This window comes from Dama dama, chromosome 4 (assembly GCF_033118175.1).
Source record: "Dama dama isolate Ldn47 chromosome 4, ASM3311817v1, whole genome shotgun sequence".
NCBI lineage: Eukaryota > Metazoa > Chordata > Mammalia > Artiodactyla > Cervidae > Dama > Dama dama.
In genome coordinates, this window is record NC_083684.1 from 48,124,519 (window position 1) to 48,141,973 (window position 17,455).

At 40.9% G+C, this 17,455-nt stretch overlaps 2 protein-coding genes across 5 annotated transcripts in view; one reads left to right on the forward strand and one right to left on the reverse strand.

Annotated features, from left to right (window-relative positions):
- Window positions 1-9,355, forward strand: part of TDRD12 (tudor domain containing 12) — a 76,115-nt gene extending 66,760 nt beyond the window's left edge. For all 3 annotated transcript variants that reach the window (XM_061138941.1, XM_061138943.1, XM_061138942.1), the window contains 6 exons: window positions 4,445-4,554; window positions 5,930-5,990; window positions 6,076-6,189; window positions 6,271-6,424; window positions 6,509-6,584; window positions 7,025-9,355. In XM_061138941.1, coding sequence (XP_060994924.1) covers window positions 4,445-4,554; window positions 5,930-5,990; window positions 6,076-6,189; window positions 6,271-6,424; window positions 6,509-6,584; window positions 7,025-7,116 — 607 coding nt within the window. In that variant the 3' untranslated portion in view covers window positions 7,117-9,355. The remainder of the gene's footprint in view (window positions 1-4,444; window positions 4,555-5,929; window positions 5,991-6,075; window positions 6,190-6,270; window positions 6,425-6,508; window positions 6,585-7,024) is intronic.
- Window positions 9,238-17,455, reverse strand: part of SLC7A9 (solute carrier family 7 member 9) — a 33,621-nt gene continuing 25,403 nt past the window's right edge. Inside the window, exons 12-13 of one of the 2 annotated variants that reach the window (XM_061138945.1) lie at window positions 11,025-11,199; window positions 9,238-10,147 (exon numbers count right to left, since the gene is read on the reverse strand). In XM_061138945.1, the coding sequence (XP_060994928.1) occupies window positions 10,083-10,147; window positions 11,025-11,199 (240 nt within the window). In that variant the 3' untranslated portion in view covers window positions 9,238-10,082. The other variant, XM_061138944.1, reaches the window with a different exon arrangement.

Genomic DNA, 17,455 nt, shown 5'->3' on the forward strand with positions numbered 1-17,455 from the left:
AGGATGTGGAACAACAAAAGGCTTTAAAAAACTTGACTTAGGTGCTGTTAGCACAGCTAGTAAAATTATTGGTAATTTCTTAAATTGCATTTTAATTGTGTTAAAATATACATAACAATTTCTCATTTTTGTTTTTTCAAAGTGTGGTAAAATACACATAAAATATATCACTGTAACTATTTAAAAAAAGTTTATTGGAGTGTTGTTGCTTTACAATCTTTTGTTAGTTTCTGCTCTATAGCAAAGTGAATCAGCTATGTATATACACATATTACCTCTTTTTTAAATTTCTTTCCCATTTAGGTTACCACAAAGCACTGAGTAGAGTTTCCTGTGCAATATAGTAGGTTCTCATTAGTTATCTGTTTTATACATAGCAGTGTATATATGTCAGTCCCCATCTCCCAGTTCATCCCATCCTCCTTCCCCCTTTGGTGACCGTATGTTTTTTCTCTGTGTCTGTGTCTCTATTTCTGCTTTGCACATAGGTTTGTTTATCTGTCCCATTTTTCTAAGATTCCATGTATATGTGTTAATATACGATGTTTTTCTCTGACTATTATTAAGTATATAATGCAATGGCAGTACGTACATTCACACTGTTGTGTAACCATTTGTGTAACCACAGTCCATTTGCAGAAGTTTTCAACATCCCAGCCAGACACCCTGTACCCATTAAACCGTAACTCCCTTTCTTCTCTTCCCTCAGCCCCTGGAAACCTCCTTTGTTCTTTCTGTTTCCATTAGTTTACCTATCCTGGGTACCTCATACGAATGGAATCATGTAATATTTGTCCTTCTCTGTCCGGCTTATTTCACTTAGCATAATGTTTTCAGGGTTTATCCATGTTATAGCAGACGTCAAAATTTTGTCCTTTCTAAGGCTGAAAAATATTCCACTGTATGGCTGTACCGCATTTTGCTATCCGTTCATCTGTAGTGGACATCTGACCGTTGTGAGCAGTGCTGCTGTGAACACTGGTGTGCGGCTATCTAAGTTCCTGCTTTCAGGTCTTCTGGGATTTCTGGATCACATGGCAGTGCTGTGTTCAATTTTTTAAACTGACAGACTGTTTCCACAATAGCTGAGTGTTGTGTTCCCACCAGCAGTGCACAAGTTTCCCGTTTTCTCCACATTCTGGCCTAGAAATCAGCCTGAGGTGAAAGCTTAGGGTCGTCTTAGGACTTTTCTGAGCGAGTGTCTTGTCTTGGCTCCAGGCGGCTTAGAATGGACTACACAAATAATTTACAAAGTGGGCTCTGCCCTCTCTGGCTTCAGGGGTGGAGCTGGGGGAACAGGAAGTTGGTTCAGACAGCTTCTGGTGGTTCTTTCAGTGTTACCTATAGGGAAATAGGAACTTGGAGTTTCCTAATCCACCATTTTGTTTTGGATGCTGGAATATTTCTTCAGTCTAACTTTGTTTCAGTTGACCTGATAAATACTTTTAATTGAAGTTTCAGTAGGTAAAGTTAAAATTTTAAAATTCATTCATTTATTCAGCACACATTTATTGTCTACTAGGCATGCAGTAGTGAACTAAATAGATGAAGGACTTACATTTTAATGGGGAGAGAAGGACGATGAAGATGTTACAAAGATACATAGGGGATCAGATGGTGGTATGTGAGATGGAGCAGATTAATGCAGAAGGGAAGGGAAGATGGTTTGGGGTCTGAGATGGTGAGCCCCAAGACACCAGAGCTGAGTCCTGACCCAGGCAGATGTCGAGAGGCGAAGACTTGAGTGGGCAGGAGAAGGCTTGGTTGTTCCTTGGTCCCAGGAACAGAGAGGGAGGTACAGTGACCAGAGGAGCAAACAAGGGGAGAGTCTAGGTGTGAAGGGTGCAGTGGCACCGGGGTCGGATCTTCTTGGACCCTGTGGCCGGTACAAGGATAGGCTCCTCGGAGGAGGAAGTGGAGCTGTGAGAGAGTTTTGAGCAGAGGAAAGACTTATTAATCAGAGCACCCTGGGCTGCTGCGTTGAGAAGAGACTGGAAGGGACGGAGTCTGTGCCCAGAGTTCGGGACAGGATGACTGTGGCTCAGACTGGGGTGGTAGTGCGGAGGTGGGAGAAGTGGCTGGTGTCCGAATGTACCTGTGTGAGGGTGCGGTCAGCAGATGCTGGGTGTCGAGAGCAAGCGGAGGGGTCTCTATGCCGAGAGGTGGCCGGCAGTGGGCGCCTGGGAAGACGCAGCCTGGGGCCGGCTGGGGTCAGGGGGAGCGTCCAGGATGACAGTGAAGATGAGTTTCACGGAGCAGGGAGCCGTGAGCTGCCCGGTGCTGCTGAGGCCACATGAAGTAAGGACTGAGAACTGACAGGCGGATTTAGTGCTGTGATCGTGGGAGACCCTGAAGTGTTCCTCAATTATTGCTCAGAGTAGGGGAATTTCAGAGAACATGGCAAAGATGAAAACTGTCTGAAGTTTACAGGGTTTTCTATCCTAACAAAATTGGGTACCTGTGGGATTAGAATATGTTTTGGTTCCTGTACACTTTCAGGAAACAAAATTTGTTCCATGCTTGCTTTTTTTTTTTGCTGTGCCGGGTGTTCTTGCTGCTCGGGCTTTCTCTAGTTGTTACAGACGCGGGCCTCATTGCGGTGGCTTCTCTCGCCGTGGCACACAGGCCCGAGGTACGCGGGTTTCAGTCGTGGCCGCTCTCGGGCACAGGCTCAGTAGTTGCAGCACACAGGCTTAGTTGCCCTGCAGCTGTGGAGTCTTCCGGGCCGGGGATGAAGCCCGTGTCCCCTGCCCTGGCAGGTGGACTCCTATCTACAGGGAAGTCCTCCATACTTACTTTTGAGATACTCTTTTAAAACTGAAGATGCCACTGCAGTTGAGTAGGGTTACTCAAGACGAGGTGGGTCACTTATAGGAAACCCCACGACTACTGTTGAGCCCCGGCTCTGAACCAGGCACTCTGCCCAGTCCCTGCACAGATGATTCTGCAGTCTTACAGGAGTGTTGGACACCTGTGGTCATAAACATAGATGCAGGGAAGTGCAGAGACCACGAGAGCTACCGAGGAAGCTTGCCTCCCGGGAAGGGACTCCATTTCAGGAGATGAATAGGCAGCTGTGGTATTTGCTGGACCAGAATCGAGGAGCATGGCGCCATTCTTAGAGCAGATTAGAAAGGGGGACAGAGACTGGGGGTCTGAAAGGTTGACAGACACAGGGGAGTGTGTATAATTGTGTTACTCTGAGTCCTCAGGACTGAGAAGATAGTGGCAGGGTTGGCTGTTGAAGGATGTTTCTCAGAGCAGAGGAGACACTGAGTAGGTTTTGGACTTGAGTTTCAGGTTATTGAAGGTATAAACCTAGAGTGCAGGAAAGTGGATGGGGAGGCTCTAATTGGCTGGTGTTTGAGGACAGTCATGACTTGTGTACATGTGGGAGGAGGAAGGAACTGATCCCCAGTAAATGAGGGCCGAGAGGAGGAGGTCAGAGCCGTGGTGGAGGAAGAGGGTGGGCGACAGAGGGTCTAAGGCCTCACAGTGGTGAAGGGGATGAAGCCTGAGAAGGGGTCCACGCCTGAGTGGTTGGACCATGGGACACTGCCCTCCATGCCACAGGCTTCATATGTGTCAGTCAGATGTGCTCTTGGAGACACACGTGCACACTCCCTACCCATAGGGGTGTAATACATGTGTTCGTGTAGATTTGCTCCTTTAGGCTTCAGTTAACTCAGAAAGGATGCACAAGAAGTGATTTATGTTTTCTCCCGTCAGAAAGGAAATTGGTGGCTGGGGAACAGAGGGGAGGGGAGAGATTTTTTCACTGTGTAGACCTGTCTGTCTATTTCTAAAATACTGAACAACATGTATGTGGTTACCTGTTAAAACACCCAAAGGAAAAACACAATTTTTTGTAAGAATGAGATTGCCCTCTATATACTGATATGGTGTAATTTCCAGTTATTAAGTACAATAAAGTAAGGGACAGAAAAGAGAATGTAATGTAGTAGGTTCCCATGTGTTTAAACATGTGTGTGTGTTTTAGATAGAAAGATACAGAGGGCAGTATTTGCTTTTTCTTGCGAAGAATGTTCCTAGCAATAGACCAGGAGTGGTAAGAGGGTGTCTGGGAAGCTGGGGCAGGAGAGGAAAGGAGATGGCTTGTACTTTCTGCTCTTTGAAGTGGGCAGCGGTGCATACAATTCTCAGAGTTAAGCGATTTGAAAAGAATCTTATTTTGGCAAATGAGTTCCTGCACTTGTTGGATGATGTATGTCCATCAGCCACTCGGCTGATGCCAGTGCCCAGAGCTGGTGACCTGCCTGTCATCTGTCCGTGAGCCATAAGTTCTGTGAAGGTGTGACTGCTGCAGGAGGCTTCTCAGCCATGCGTGGCTGGCCTGCCTCCCTCTTCTTGCTGGAAATCCTGTAGGGAGCCAGATTTTTCCTGTCTCTTCATCTCATGGTTAACCTCTGCCTCTTCCACCCAGGATACCTTCTTCCAGAGAAGACAGTGCTTGCCTGCCGAGCACATGGCAAGAGGACAAGGGCTCGGAGAAAGGAACTGACTCCAAGACAGACTCAGAAAACCAAAAGCATGGTTGGTTATCTAAAAGATGGGTAACTTAAAATCACTAATGCTTGGAAATTTTCTGATGTTTAGGCTTTCCGCTTTTAGATGAATTAGAAGGTGATATAAACTGATGATGTTACCTAACTTTCTATTTTTGACAATTCAGCTTCCAATTTTTTTTCTGTAACTTTTTTCCTTTTTGTTATTTGAGGTATAATGCTTATCCAGTAAAAGTGCACGAATCTTAAACATACAAAATTTTCCTGTGTGCACATGTCCATTACCCCACCCAGGTCAGGCTATTGGCCATTCCCAGAATCCCAGTGGTCTCCCTCACATACCCTTCCTGTCTGTAACCCTGCCTCGGAGCCCCTGTTCTTACTTACGATACCATCAGTGTTGCTGAATTGGAAGCACATGTGTCTTCTTTCATTCAACATTATGTCTGTGAAATTCATCTAGATTATTGTAAGTAGCAGTGGTACTTTATTGCTGAGTCATATTCTGTGATATGGGCTTCCATTGTGGCTTAACTGGTAAAGAATCTTCCTGCAATGCAGGAGACCTGGGTTCGATCCCTGGGTTGGGAAGATTCCCTGGAGAAGGGAAGGGCTACCCACTCCAGTGTTCTGGCCTGGAGAATTCCATGCACCATATAGTCCATGGGGTCGCAAAGAGTTGGACATGATTGAGTGACTTCCACTTTCATTCTGTGATATGAATATACTGCAATTTATTTCCCCATTTGCCTGTTGAAAGACATTGTTTTCAGTTTTTGACTATTGTTAACAAAGCCCCTTATAAACATTTTTGCTCAAGTCTTTGAAAGCCTCAGACATTTTAGACTGAGAATTTCAATTGCGCTGATTTACGAAGTGTTATGTACTGGAGTGGTCCTTGCATGTACTGATTGCTGTTCTGGAAATTGTTAGGGGTCCTAGCAGGTTGAGATAGCAGGAACATTGGAGCAGTGGTGTCCTATGGCCAACAATTACATGTGGTCCTTTTTCAGAGAGTTTACATTCCCGATTGTTGATTGTTTAATCATAATACTGGTCAAGGTAAATAGTTCTTTTCTTAGTCTAGTATCTGTTTAATTAGTTACACTAAGTGATATACATTTTACTTTTTTTAAATTGTTCTTTGCAACTGGATACTTTGGTTACTATGAAGTTTATGCTAATATTCTTAGGAGTTCCTCAACTAAAAGTTGCATAAAATGCCAAAAGTACATATTATATATACATTATAATTATATATATAATATATATATTATATATATAATACATTATATATATTATATATATAATGGAGTCGTATTTATATGTTATATATAATATATATATAAATATTATGGAGTCACATATAAATAACCTATAGGAAAATTTGACTTTTTGTACAGAAACTTTACCGGAAAACACTGGAGGTGCTTCCATCAACAAAACTACAGAGCCGCCGAAAAGGTATACTCATTGCTGGGGTCTGCTTTGCTTACTTGCCTAGCAAATACACAGAGATGAGTATATAATCCTCTTCCCTTTCTTCCAGCTTCCACCCACAAATAAAATGGTTCCAAAAAGAGGATGTGGTCATACTGAAGATAAAAATAAGGAATGTAAAAGATTACAAATGTAAATACTTTAGAGATAGAGTCGTTTTCAGGTGGGTTTATGTATAGCTTATAAAATAGAAATAATTTCTAATGTTTTAAAAGGCTGATTTTATTTCTTTTTGTAAATCTAGTGCCTGGGTAGGAGAGAAATTTTACTTGGCTGATTTGGAGCTGCAAGCCAACATAATAAAAGATGATTGCAAATGCATAATTAAATACGATGAACCTGTAATCACTCTTGCAAAAGAGCAAAAAGAGTCTTGGTGTGGCTTACTCAAACAGAGGGTGAGTAGAAGTCAGCCATGCTTGGTCTTAACACCCTGAATACATTTTATTCTCTTAAGTAATGTAAATTGTTATGTTGAACAGAATCCAAATGTGGCTTTTGATTTTGATCACTGGGAAGACTCTGATGAGGATAAGGAGGATAGCCACTTTGCCAAAGGTAAGAGTAGGTGCACCCACTCCCCAGGAGAGTTGTAGGACCTGAGCATCATGGGGGTGGACGCAGCCACTCAGCAGATCCCAGGAATGCAGCCTTTGTAAGAATGGGCAGTTAATGTAAAGCCCTCAGGCGTTAGTTTTCTCCTTGTGGTTGATCTTGGTGCTAAATTGTTCTGCTTTGAGAAAGTATCAACTCTTGGTTATAAACACACCTCCTTATAACACTTGTACAAATATTTCTCCTAGGAAAATAACTTACCCATAAGCAGGCAAATTTTACTTGCATGTTTCTTGCTTAAAATAATGAAAACTTGAGTCATAAAATAGAGAGCTAGAACCCAAGGGATTTTTTCTGCAATGACCAAACTAATGGGGGTGGGGGAAAATTTGCTAATGATCTATAATTATTAACATATTTTTAATAACATCTACCTTTTTTAGTTGTAAATTCTAAAAACCTGTCCTGCAGTGTGGCAGGCTTGGTTGAGACCAGTGACAAAAGTTCCGATGAAGATGAAAGTGATAGTGAATGAGAATGTGAATTAAAACCTGGAGAGCAGCCAGAGGGTTCTGACCAGAAATGGATATTGCTGTGTGACCAGAAGCTAAGAAGACAGGCCTTTTTTCCCTCAAGGATCAAGCGTTACTGTCACCTTGCGGCACTGGGATTAGTAATGCTGAGAAATTCTTAACTGATAGAAAAATGAGTTGATGATGAGACTCTGGAAGGAAGGTGGAAGCAGAGACACTGTGAGTGCTGGGCTGTCCTGCTGGTCGCCTGGTGTGAAGCCTACCTTGACACTCAGGTTAAGTGATGCAAGCCAGGCATTCAGGTAGTGAACTGTACCACCTGGGCTTCATTGTTATTTTTTCATCTGTGTTTGGTACATTCGTAAAACCTGATCTTGCACATATAAATTGAGATTTCTTAAAATTCATACTCTGCACTGCTTAACAGACCTCAGCGGCTTCCCTGGTAGCTCAGATAGTTAAGAATCTGCCTGCAGTGCAGGAGACCTGGGTTTGATCCCTGGTCGGGAAGATCCTCTGGAGAAGGAAATGGCAACCCACTCCAGTATTCTTGCCTTAGTTCCATGGGCAGAGGACCCCGACAGGCTACAGTCCATGGGGTCGCAAAGAGTCAGACATGACTGAGCAACTAACACTTCGCTTCACTTTCAGCCATGAGTTAGTTGGCATTCAACATAACTCTGTGTGTGCTAACACTCCTAGTAGTCTTTACATATTGATAGCCGGTTACCCAGGGTAAGCTGACATCTTGCGAAGAGACAGGCCAAGGGTGAGAATGGGCTCGCCTCAGCAACAGCAGCCTGACCAGGGCTTCCTGGAGGTGAAGCTTCTGAAGTGCCCTCGAAACCTGCAGCGTCCGGGACAAATGGGACACAGGTCTCTCTCCAGTGGAAACGGAAGAGGACTTGTGCCTGGAGGTAACGCTCAGAGTACCTGCACATGGCGAGCCCTGAAAACATTCATGACCTCATCCTGGGGGGAGGCTGCAGCACCCACAGTCACGAGGTCATCAGGAAATGTGCATTTGTCCTGAGCACTTAAATGTGGGAATGCCCAGAGCCTGGCTTTCCACGTTAACTGGAGAAGTTAGACAGGCAAGCTGTTGGCAAATATACACCCTGTGCATTGCTTCAGTGTGGGTCTGGCAGCTTTGCCTAGAATCGGAAAATAACATGATAGAACATGACCGTTAGGACAGCCCCCAGAATCTTTATTCTTTTTTACACATCAGAAAGCACAGGTGCCCACGTTTGTCTGTGTCCCAGGTGTGAAGCACCACCTGAACGGGAGGTAACCTTTGTCATCAAGCTGTCATGTCCCATGAGCAGGCGTGACCGTCCTTTTGCTCTCAGTTTCCTCATCTGTAAAATAAGACGGCCTGCTCCTTGGTGGGCACTGCCCAGCGGTGGGGCCTGGAGTGCTGCTGGGTGGAGGCATGCCGCTGCCTTCTGAGGGGAGGTGTGGTGTCCAGCCTGGGCCGCTGCCAGAGTCGCATCCTTGCCGCCACTGTGAGCCCGTGGTTCACTGGCACATGAGGTACACTGGGGGTGATTGTCCTTTTTTCCTGGCTGAACTGGGCCGGCTCTTTGGGAAGTTGTGGTGTCTTTGCTGGCAGAGGTTCTGGTCTGTGAAGCTCTTGTAACATTCTTATCCCATGTACGTTTCGGTAAATACAGCTTTCACTCCCACTGGGGAGGCCACTGGGTCGGTGGCCAGGCCTCCTGAGCTGCACTGGCTTTTGCCCTGAGGTTGTTGGGCACCTGCAGTGTATGCGCCATTGTATTGTCTCTTTCATAAGACGCAACACATAATAATAGCAAGCAGTAGAGCTGCACAGATGTGTGCCCAGGTGAAAATGATGGGGTTTCCTATTCTCAGAGAAGATGTAACACTGATTCTCGTTCACTAACAGCTGAGTGAAAGTATTGGGCAGAGGATGGCTACATGTTTAAATTTCAGTTTCTTTTTTCAGACATTTAAATTTACGACTATTTGAAGTTCTGAATTACATTCTGTAAGATACAGGACTACTTGCTTGTGAAATGTAAACAATTACTAATTGTTTTTTGTTGTTGTTCTCTACTATTAATACATACTGATTTCATGTTTTGGAATGTTTGGGGAGTTTCTGAAATGCGTGGTAAAAGTACCTTTGTATGCTTCAAAAATTGCTCATGTTCTTAGTTTTGGTGTGAAAGTCTTTTGCAATATATCAATAAAATTTCAGTGTTTTCATGGAAATGTTGCTTTTTCCATTCTTTTAGACCATATTTTGTCAGGAATATTCCTGAGTGCCAAATGCAATAGAATTTTATACACCATACTTCTTGGTTTGACTAAAATACCAGTGAAGGTTGTCAGGGGACCTGTGACACTGAGCTTCTTGTGGACACAGGCTGCAGGTGGTTCTGGGCAGTCAGCTTTGCCCTGCAGGCCTTGACATCCAGCCTGGGACTGACCTGCCACATGTGTCCCAGGTGAAATATAGGAAGGGGTGGGGGTAGGTAGTAAAGCATTTATACTTGAGTATTTTAAAAATCTGTTTCAGTCAAAGCAAAGTTTCATCAATTTTATGTTTAAATATATATATGCATGTGTGTGTGTGTTTGTGTGTGTGTGTGTATATATATATATATATATATATATGCATCTTTCTGATGATGGAGCTGAAAGAACACCCTTTATTGAAGTAGGTGTGATGTGCCTCTTGCTAGTCATTGTGTGTTGGCACTGGCCCTGATTTAGTCCTTCCCAACACCACCGTTCTTCTGGGTTATGTCCTCGCCTGCTGATTTCAGCCAGCACCCACCCAGAGAATTAAGGATAGCTAAAAATAATAGTATCATACACGTGTGAATATGTTTGTTTGTTTTTTTCTTAAGAAAAACATCAGGAAGAAATAACCACAAATATTGTTTACAAAAATAAGGTCATCACAGCTTGGATTTGGCACAAGAGGCAGAGCTTGTTACTCTGGAGCTTCCTCTGGGGGCACGACTTCCATCAGCATCTGAAGGTGCATGGTGAGAGGCTCTGGGGGGGAAGTGCAGTTAGAAAAGCATCAATAAAAATCAGCTTCACCCCACTTACAGGTGAGCAGTGACACTGTTACTCCTTGGTGATATGTCTCCCGTTAGAGCCTGTGCTCGGAGGACACAGGTAGGTAGAGATGGGCAGACCATCCTGGGAGCTGTGGTGGTTCTTTGGAGATAAGTTATTTCCCACGAAAGCATTAGGAACCTGCTAAATATTTTACTGCCACCAAACCATTTATAGGAAAAACATGAATGACTCAGTTATATGTGTATATTTAACTACCGTTGACCAAGGCTGACTGTGTAGTCTGAAGTCACTTAGTCGGCATTTCCTTTAACATACAGGTGGTTCATTCTCTCTACTTCCTTAATTCTAACTTAACAGTTTTTGCTGGGAACAGCTTGGCTAAACACTCCAAAGCTGAGAAATAAGGCATATTTGGGTGGGGCCTTTAGGTTGTAAGTTATCCTGGCTAGATTCTCTGTCAATAGAATCAAATGCAAGTCCACTTTCAGAGGCACAGGCAAGTGTGGCTGGTTTTCTGATAGTTATTAACCTTTTCTTTCGTTTTTGTAGTAGAGCACCAGCAACCCCTCAGCTTTAGGCTTAGGTCAGCGTAAAGAGGTTGGAGGCAGGAGGAGCTCTTTCAAGAAAGGAGCAAAGTCCTTGGGAAATAATAGAGGCCACAGGTGGACCCCAGGGGTGTCACCCTGAGGGGAACAGGTCACGTGTCCTGCCAAAGAGGAGATGAAATTTGTCAGCTGTGTGAGACCCGTGACGAGAAAGCCCTGGTAGCATCGGGGCAGATGAGGCTGCGGGGTGCTGGGCTTGCCTGGCTTCACTACAGCACAGCGGTCCCCCGCTTGATACTTACTTGAGATTTTCTGAGCCCATCCAAACTTGTAGTGGACAAAAAGGAAATAAAATACAAGGCCGCTCAGCATAAACAACACACAGTAGAGATACTCCCACGCAGGTTTGCTGATGATTGGAGCCAGAACCAAAAACACGGATAAGAGAGTCACCAAGATGGGGATGAAAATGGGCACCTGCAGGCAAAACAACAAGGAGTCACGACTTGGCCGTGTGCATTTGTTTCCCTTTTGAAATTTTTCATACCCTTGATAGAGAAAGAAGAATGTAGTTAGTTTCAATCACTTATAAGTAAATTTGCTGACCTTATTTCACCTGTTCTTTTTCTTTTCCCTAGATTATAAAGAAAACGCCTTCACATCATTTTACCTGTAAAATACACATCACACATTTCTCACTGACAAGGACTTCGATTTTAACATGTTGGTTCCCTCCTTGCTCTGTCTCATGATTAATTTGTTGTCGGAATTGGATGGTGTGTCCTACACTGTCTTCATCTGGCTCTGCTGATAACTTGCTCCTCTGTCCCTCTCATCTGCTCTAAACCGGTGATTAGACCTGGAGGCAAGAGCCCTTTGTGATGGAGCGGTGCACTTCCTTTCATCACCTCAGGAAGCACTTAGGTCTGACTGCCACACTTTCGAATCCCTGAAGTCAATCAGTGAGTTCAGGAGCTCGAGAGACATCCAGTCCTAGCAGATCTGGATTCACCCATTTCTCCAGGAAGCTGTTTCTTTTCGGTAGGAAACGGACACTTAGAAACCATCATCTGGGTGGATGGAGTATTCAGTGTTCTTTCACCAGGACAGAGAAAAATTATTTTTTTTCAAGAAGGGGAAAACATTGCACAAATGATTCTAATAGTTTTGATTCAAATGTAAGATTGCACTTTTTTCCTTATTTTACTCTAGACTTACATTTTCTTTCCTAATGCTCCTTTTTGAAAATCTTCATAACGGCTTTCACATGATTACTTATTTTCTTTATCTTACAATGTGCCTATAACAAAAACTATACCAGTTCAGTTCAGTTCAGTTGCTCAGTCGTGTCTGACTGTTTGCAACCCCATGGACTGCAGCATGCCAGGCTTCCCTATACCAGTACTACCACTGTAAGTAGCATGAAGTTTAAGACTTTTTTTGTAGTCCTTTTGAACAGAAGAGTATAAGCCACAAGGGAAATGCAATTAAAAGTCATGCACTTTAGTATCAGTTCTGGGAATTATGCTCTGTGTGGTTATGTCATCTACTTTTTATAGAGTAATATTTTTTTATCTCCATTTGTTTGGAGTTTTCAGGGATTTGCTCTTTCCCTTTTCAGTGTTTTATTTTTTTATATTATAAATTTTTTCTTGAGTTTGCTTTATTCTTCCAGTATTTCTTTTTGAGAATAAGCACATGTATATGCACAAACATGCATACACCTGTTCATCTTCCACTACATTTACATGAAAGGTAGCAAATACATAAAACACAGTGTTACACCTTGTTTTTTTCCATTAATATACTTCAGAGATAGCAGTGTTGTATAAAATTACTTATCCATTTTACTGCTGCATACCACTCTACTTGGTGGATGTTCCAAACTTATTCAGCTAGTCTTCCACTAATTGACATTTGGTTTGTGTTGAGTCTTTTGCTTTTACAGTTAATGCTGCAATAAATGACCCTGGGTATGTTTCATATTTTTTGTCAACTTCACTTGGGGATGGATTACCTCAAAACAAGATGACTGGGTCATAAGGTAAATGCATATGTAATTTTGCTGGATATGGCCAGGTTTCCATTCATAGTGGCTATATCATTTGAATTCCACTAGCAGTGTTGGAAAAGGCTGTTTTCCCCATGGCTGCCTCCATGGGGTGTGGCCAAACTCTAGGATTTCTGCCCCATCTCATAAGCAAGAAATGGTAGCTCATTAGAATTCTGGCGTCTGTCTCTTGTTAGGAACAAAAGTGTGTGCTGGGGTCCATTTGTTTCATGTTTAAGTGTCACTGCATTTTTCTCATTGAACTGTCTTTTGTGAATTGTGTCCATTTATATCTTTTGTCCATTTCAGTTGTTAGTAACTCCCATCTCAATTTTAGGAACTCTTTAAATGAGGGCTGTTACCTTTTTTGTGTGTATGATATTATTGCAGATATTTCCCCTAATATTATATATATGTGCTTTCAATTTTCTTCTCCTTATTTGAATGCATGCATTTTTATTTTGGCCAGGAGATATGGTTGCCCTTTTAAAAAAATTACTTCTTGATTTTTGAGTTACTGGAAAGGTTTTCTCCATTCTTGGATTACAAAACAGTTTATGTTTTCTTCATGCATCAGTACTGTGATATTTAAATTTTAGAATCTATATTTTAATATTTAAATTTAATATTTAGTGGCCAGGTTTTCCCTGGCCATTCTTGCTATTAATAGTTTGTTCTTCAATATGAACTGTATAATCAGCCAGTCTAACTCCAGAGAAAAAATTAGATGCTGTTTTTTATTGTAGTTACATGAAATGTCTAAATGAACAATGCTGAGTTTCCCTATCCAAGATGATGATGAATTTCCATTTGTTCAAGTTACTTTTTTTGTCTTGCAGGAGAATTTTACTTTTCCACTGAGAAGTCTAACCTCTTGTTAAAGTTTATGGCTAGGTTTTTGTTTTGGACAGAGTGGGGGGAAGATGAGGTGTTGTCTTTCATTTTCTTTTAATTGCCCATCATTTTTATAAATAAAGGCAATTGATTTCAGTGTCTTAATTTTATGTCTTATTACTTTACTATATTTTCTTGTAGTTTTTTCTTTGATCCTTTTGGGTTTTCCAGGTGTACAGTTTTTTTTATTTTCTTTGAATGGAGAAAGACTTTCAAAAATCTTCTCTAATCTTTACGCTCCAAATTGCTTTCTCTTATGTAATTGCCTGGCTGCTGTCTTCAGAACAGAACTAAGATTGCTTTTTGCCATAAGCTATGTTTGTGTGTGTGATCATACCAAGGACAAGATATTGCATTTCTATTTGTGTCTGTATCAGTGATGTACGTTGAATTTTATCTGGTGGTTTTTGGCATCTGTGGGAGGTGATCATAGCGGTATTCACCGTAGGTATATTAATATAATGAATTACATCCCCCATGAATTAAATCCAGTTCATTCTAATCTTTAGCCACGCTCGTACAGACTGGACTTAGTCGTGGTATGTTTTTAATATAATTGGATTCTATTTGTTAAATTATTTTATGATTTTTCTATCAATATTCAAAAGTGAGATTGGTCTGTGATTTTTCTGTGCTGTCTTTGCAAGGTTTGGTATTACTGTTACAGTCCATAAAAATAATTTGAAAAACCAGTAAAACAACCTGTAGCTTACCTGAAAAAAAAAAACAAAACAGCATAAATACACAGATAAACAAAAATGGAGAAATAATCTCCAGAACATAGGAAGTTTTTTTTAAAAAATCATAAACTATTTTGTATAGCTGTATACAAATAAATTCAAACACCTACCTGAAATGGACAGTTTTCTAGGAAAATACAGCTTACTAAAACTAACCCCAGCAGAATCTGAGTTCATGGTGAAATTCTAAAAAATAATCCAGTTAAGCATCTTAAGTTCTTCTTTAGCTTTACTGATTCCTTCTACACTCTTTTGGTTTTCTTAGTTGATTTTTCTCTTGCTTTTTGAGTTGTCTATTTAGTTTGTTTTTTTGTTGATGTAAGTAATATAGCAGAACTTCCTTAAAGCACTGATCATAGATTATATGTCTTGTTTTCATTATTGTTATTTTTAGGAGTTTATGCACTTTGATTTCCTGTCTCCATTTGGACCGAAAAGGATGTTAATTTTTAAAATTGATTTCCTGTTTTATTGCATTATAGACAGAGAATGTACTCTGTATCATTTCTGACTTTTTAATCGGAGTTTTTCTTGGTGGCATTACAGATTCAGACCTGTCCCCTCTTTACCTGAAAAGGTGTGACTGCTGTTTGGGGGACTCAGAATTTGATAGGAATCTCTAAAATGTACCTGTTACATTGTTTTAGATCTTCAGTCACTTTTACTAGTGATGTGCCTGGATCTATCCTGCTCTGAGGCAGATGTTTTAAAGTCTTCTATTTGTGTGTGTCTGTTTCTCCTTGTGTTTCCTGTGGTTTTATTTCGTAAAAGTAATTACATGGTGTGGTAAATAGGTTTTCATAACTCTTATCTCTTTAGCCATTATTACTAAATGGTCTTTGTCTTGTGTTCTGGGTCTGAGTGCTTGTCTGATAAGATCACAGCCCCTATTTTCTACGTTTTTCATTTGCTTGGTTTTTCTTTGCCTATCCTTTTAATCTTTCACCACTTTGTAAACCTGCCTAAAAATTATTTTTTTCTTTTAATGAGCAATTTAAACTATTTAAGCTGAATAAGCCAGTTTATTCATACAGCTGGTAAGTTTGGACTTCATATTGTTTCATGTGTCTATATAAAGTAACTTCTACTTAACTGTCAGTTTCCTGCTCTTTGAAGAGTGACATTCTATGGGAAAATTCTCACCAGAGGCTCTACTTCCTTTATTGTTAAAGTGGGAAAAATTACCATGTATCAGGTGAAATCCCAAACTTCTATGTAGAGTTTTCAGATATAACTAAAAGACAGTAAATGCATATATATCTCCAACATGTGTTATGGGCTTCCCTGGTGGCTCAGTGGTAAAGAATCCACCTGCAATGCAGGAGACAAGGGTGCAGTCCCTGGGTCTGCAAGATCCCCTGGAGAGAAGGAAATGGCAACTCATTCCAATATTCTTGCCTGGAAGATGACATGGCTGGAGAAGCCTGGCAGGCTGCAATCCATGAGGCCACAAAGAGTCAGACATGAGTTAGTGACTAAACAACAACAAATGTGTTACACCTAGAAGTTAGCTGCTTTAAAAAATGATTTCCTGGGCACCAATTAGTATGACTGTTAGTAAATGGTTACCTTTAATGCAATAACGTGTTTCCCAATGTCTGAGATACACATGCTTTTTCACACTTTTCAATACACCTACACATGATGGTAACTTGTGTCGGGTTTGGAATGTCATTTGAAACTTTTCACACACATGTATTAAAATTACTATAGCGGGCTTTGGAAATTTAAATACTCATTTTTTCCCATATAACTATCAGTTAGACATACTATTAAGAGATTCATAGATTCTGTAAAGTTTGGGAATGTTAAAAAACTAATAAGCAAAAAAAAACAGTAACAACAAAAAACCCTAATAAGCATTTTACTGAGAAAATGTCAACCAGGAAGATATTCTGATTTGTTCCCCTGTTTGAGTCTTTATATATAGGTTCTTTCATGATGATGTTTCATGGGTATGTATGTGTGTGTGTGTGTTGGATATATTTATCTATAAACACTATTTTTCTTGCTTCTCAACCCAGGGATCGAACCCAGGTCTCCCACATTGCAGGCAGATTCTTTATCGACTGAGCCACCAGGGAAGCCCTTTCTTCTGAGCATTACCATTATAAATAGGTATAATATAATACCTTTGTCTCCCCTTTTTTTGTTCATAATAAGCAGTAATGAAGTAAGCTTTCTTCTCCCCCATCCAGCATCTAATTTCTTTTTTATTGTTGTTGTTGTGTCAGTTCATTTTATTTATTATTATTATTTTTTCCCCAGCATCTAATTTCAAATGGTATCCTAAAGCAGTTTCTCTGACACACTTCCCTTAACTTGAGTACTTTCCTATGCTTTCTCGTCCACTTTTGTTATATTATGTTGTCGGTGCTTAATAAGTACATACTGTTTTGTCATCCTTATCTCCTGTCATTAAGTCTTAGTTCTTAAATATATTCACCTTATGCCCATGAATTTTTGGTTTCTAAAGCTCATTCTCTAGTGATGCCAAAGGAAGGAAGGTCTCATATAACAATGTATGCTTTGAGTTCTCTCATTGGTAACTTTATTCTTCAAGGTCAGCTTGAGTACATATAAAATATTTGACTTACATTTTCCTTCCTTGAATATCTTAAATAAGTTGCCCACTGTCTTATGGCATAAAGTGTAGCTGGTAAGAACTCTGATGCCTGTATATTTCCTTTTCTTTATAAGTAAATTGGGGTGGAAGAGGACAAGAAAGAGGATGTGATATACCAAAAGTGTTTAAAAAAAAAAACTCCATAGTTTTATCAGAATGTATTTATTGTTGCCCACTCTAGTTAGGATACCCCAGTTACACTGTATGCCTTTCAGTGTGTTGATTCAAGTCTCTGCCTCCTCTTAAGGTCCCCTCTCCTCCTTTCCTTCCAAATTCAGGAAATGTTTCTTAAATCACAGCTTTTAAGAATTCTGTTACTTGCATTTTCTTCTTCAGCAACTCCAGTTACACATATGATGATCTCTCTCATTTTCTTTCCTGTCTCCTAATTTTTTCTCAAATCCTTTTTATATCTGTTTGAGA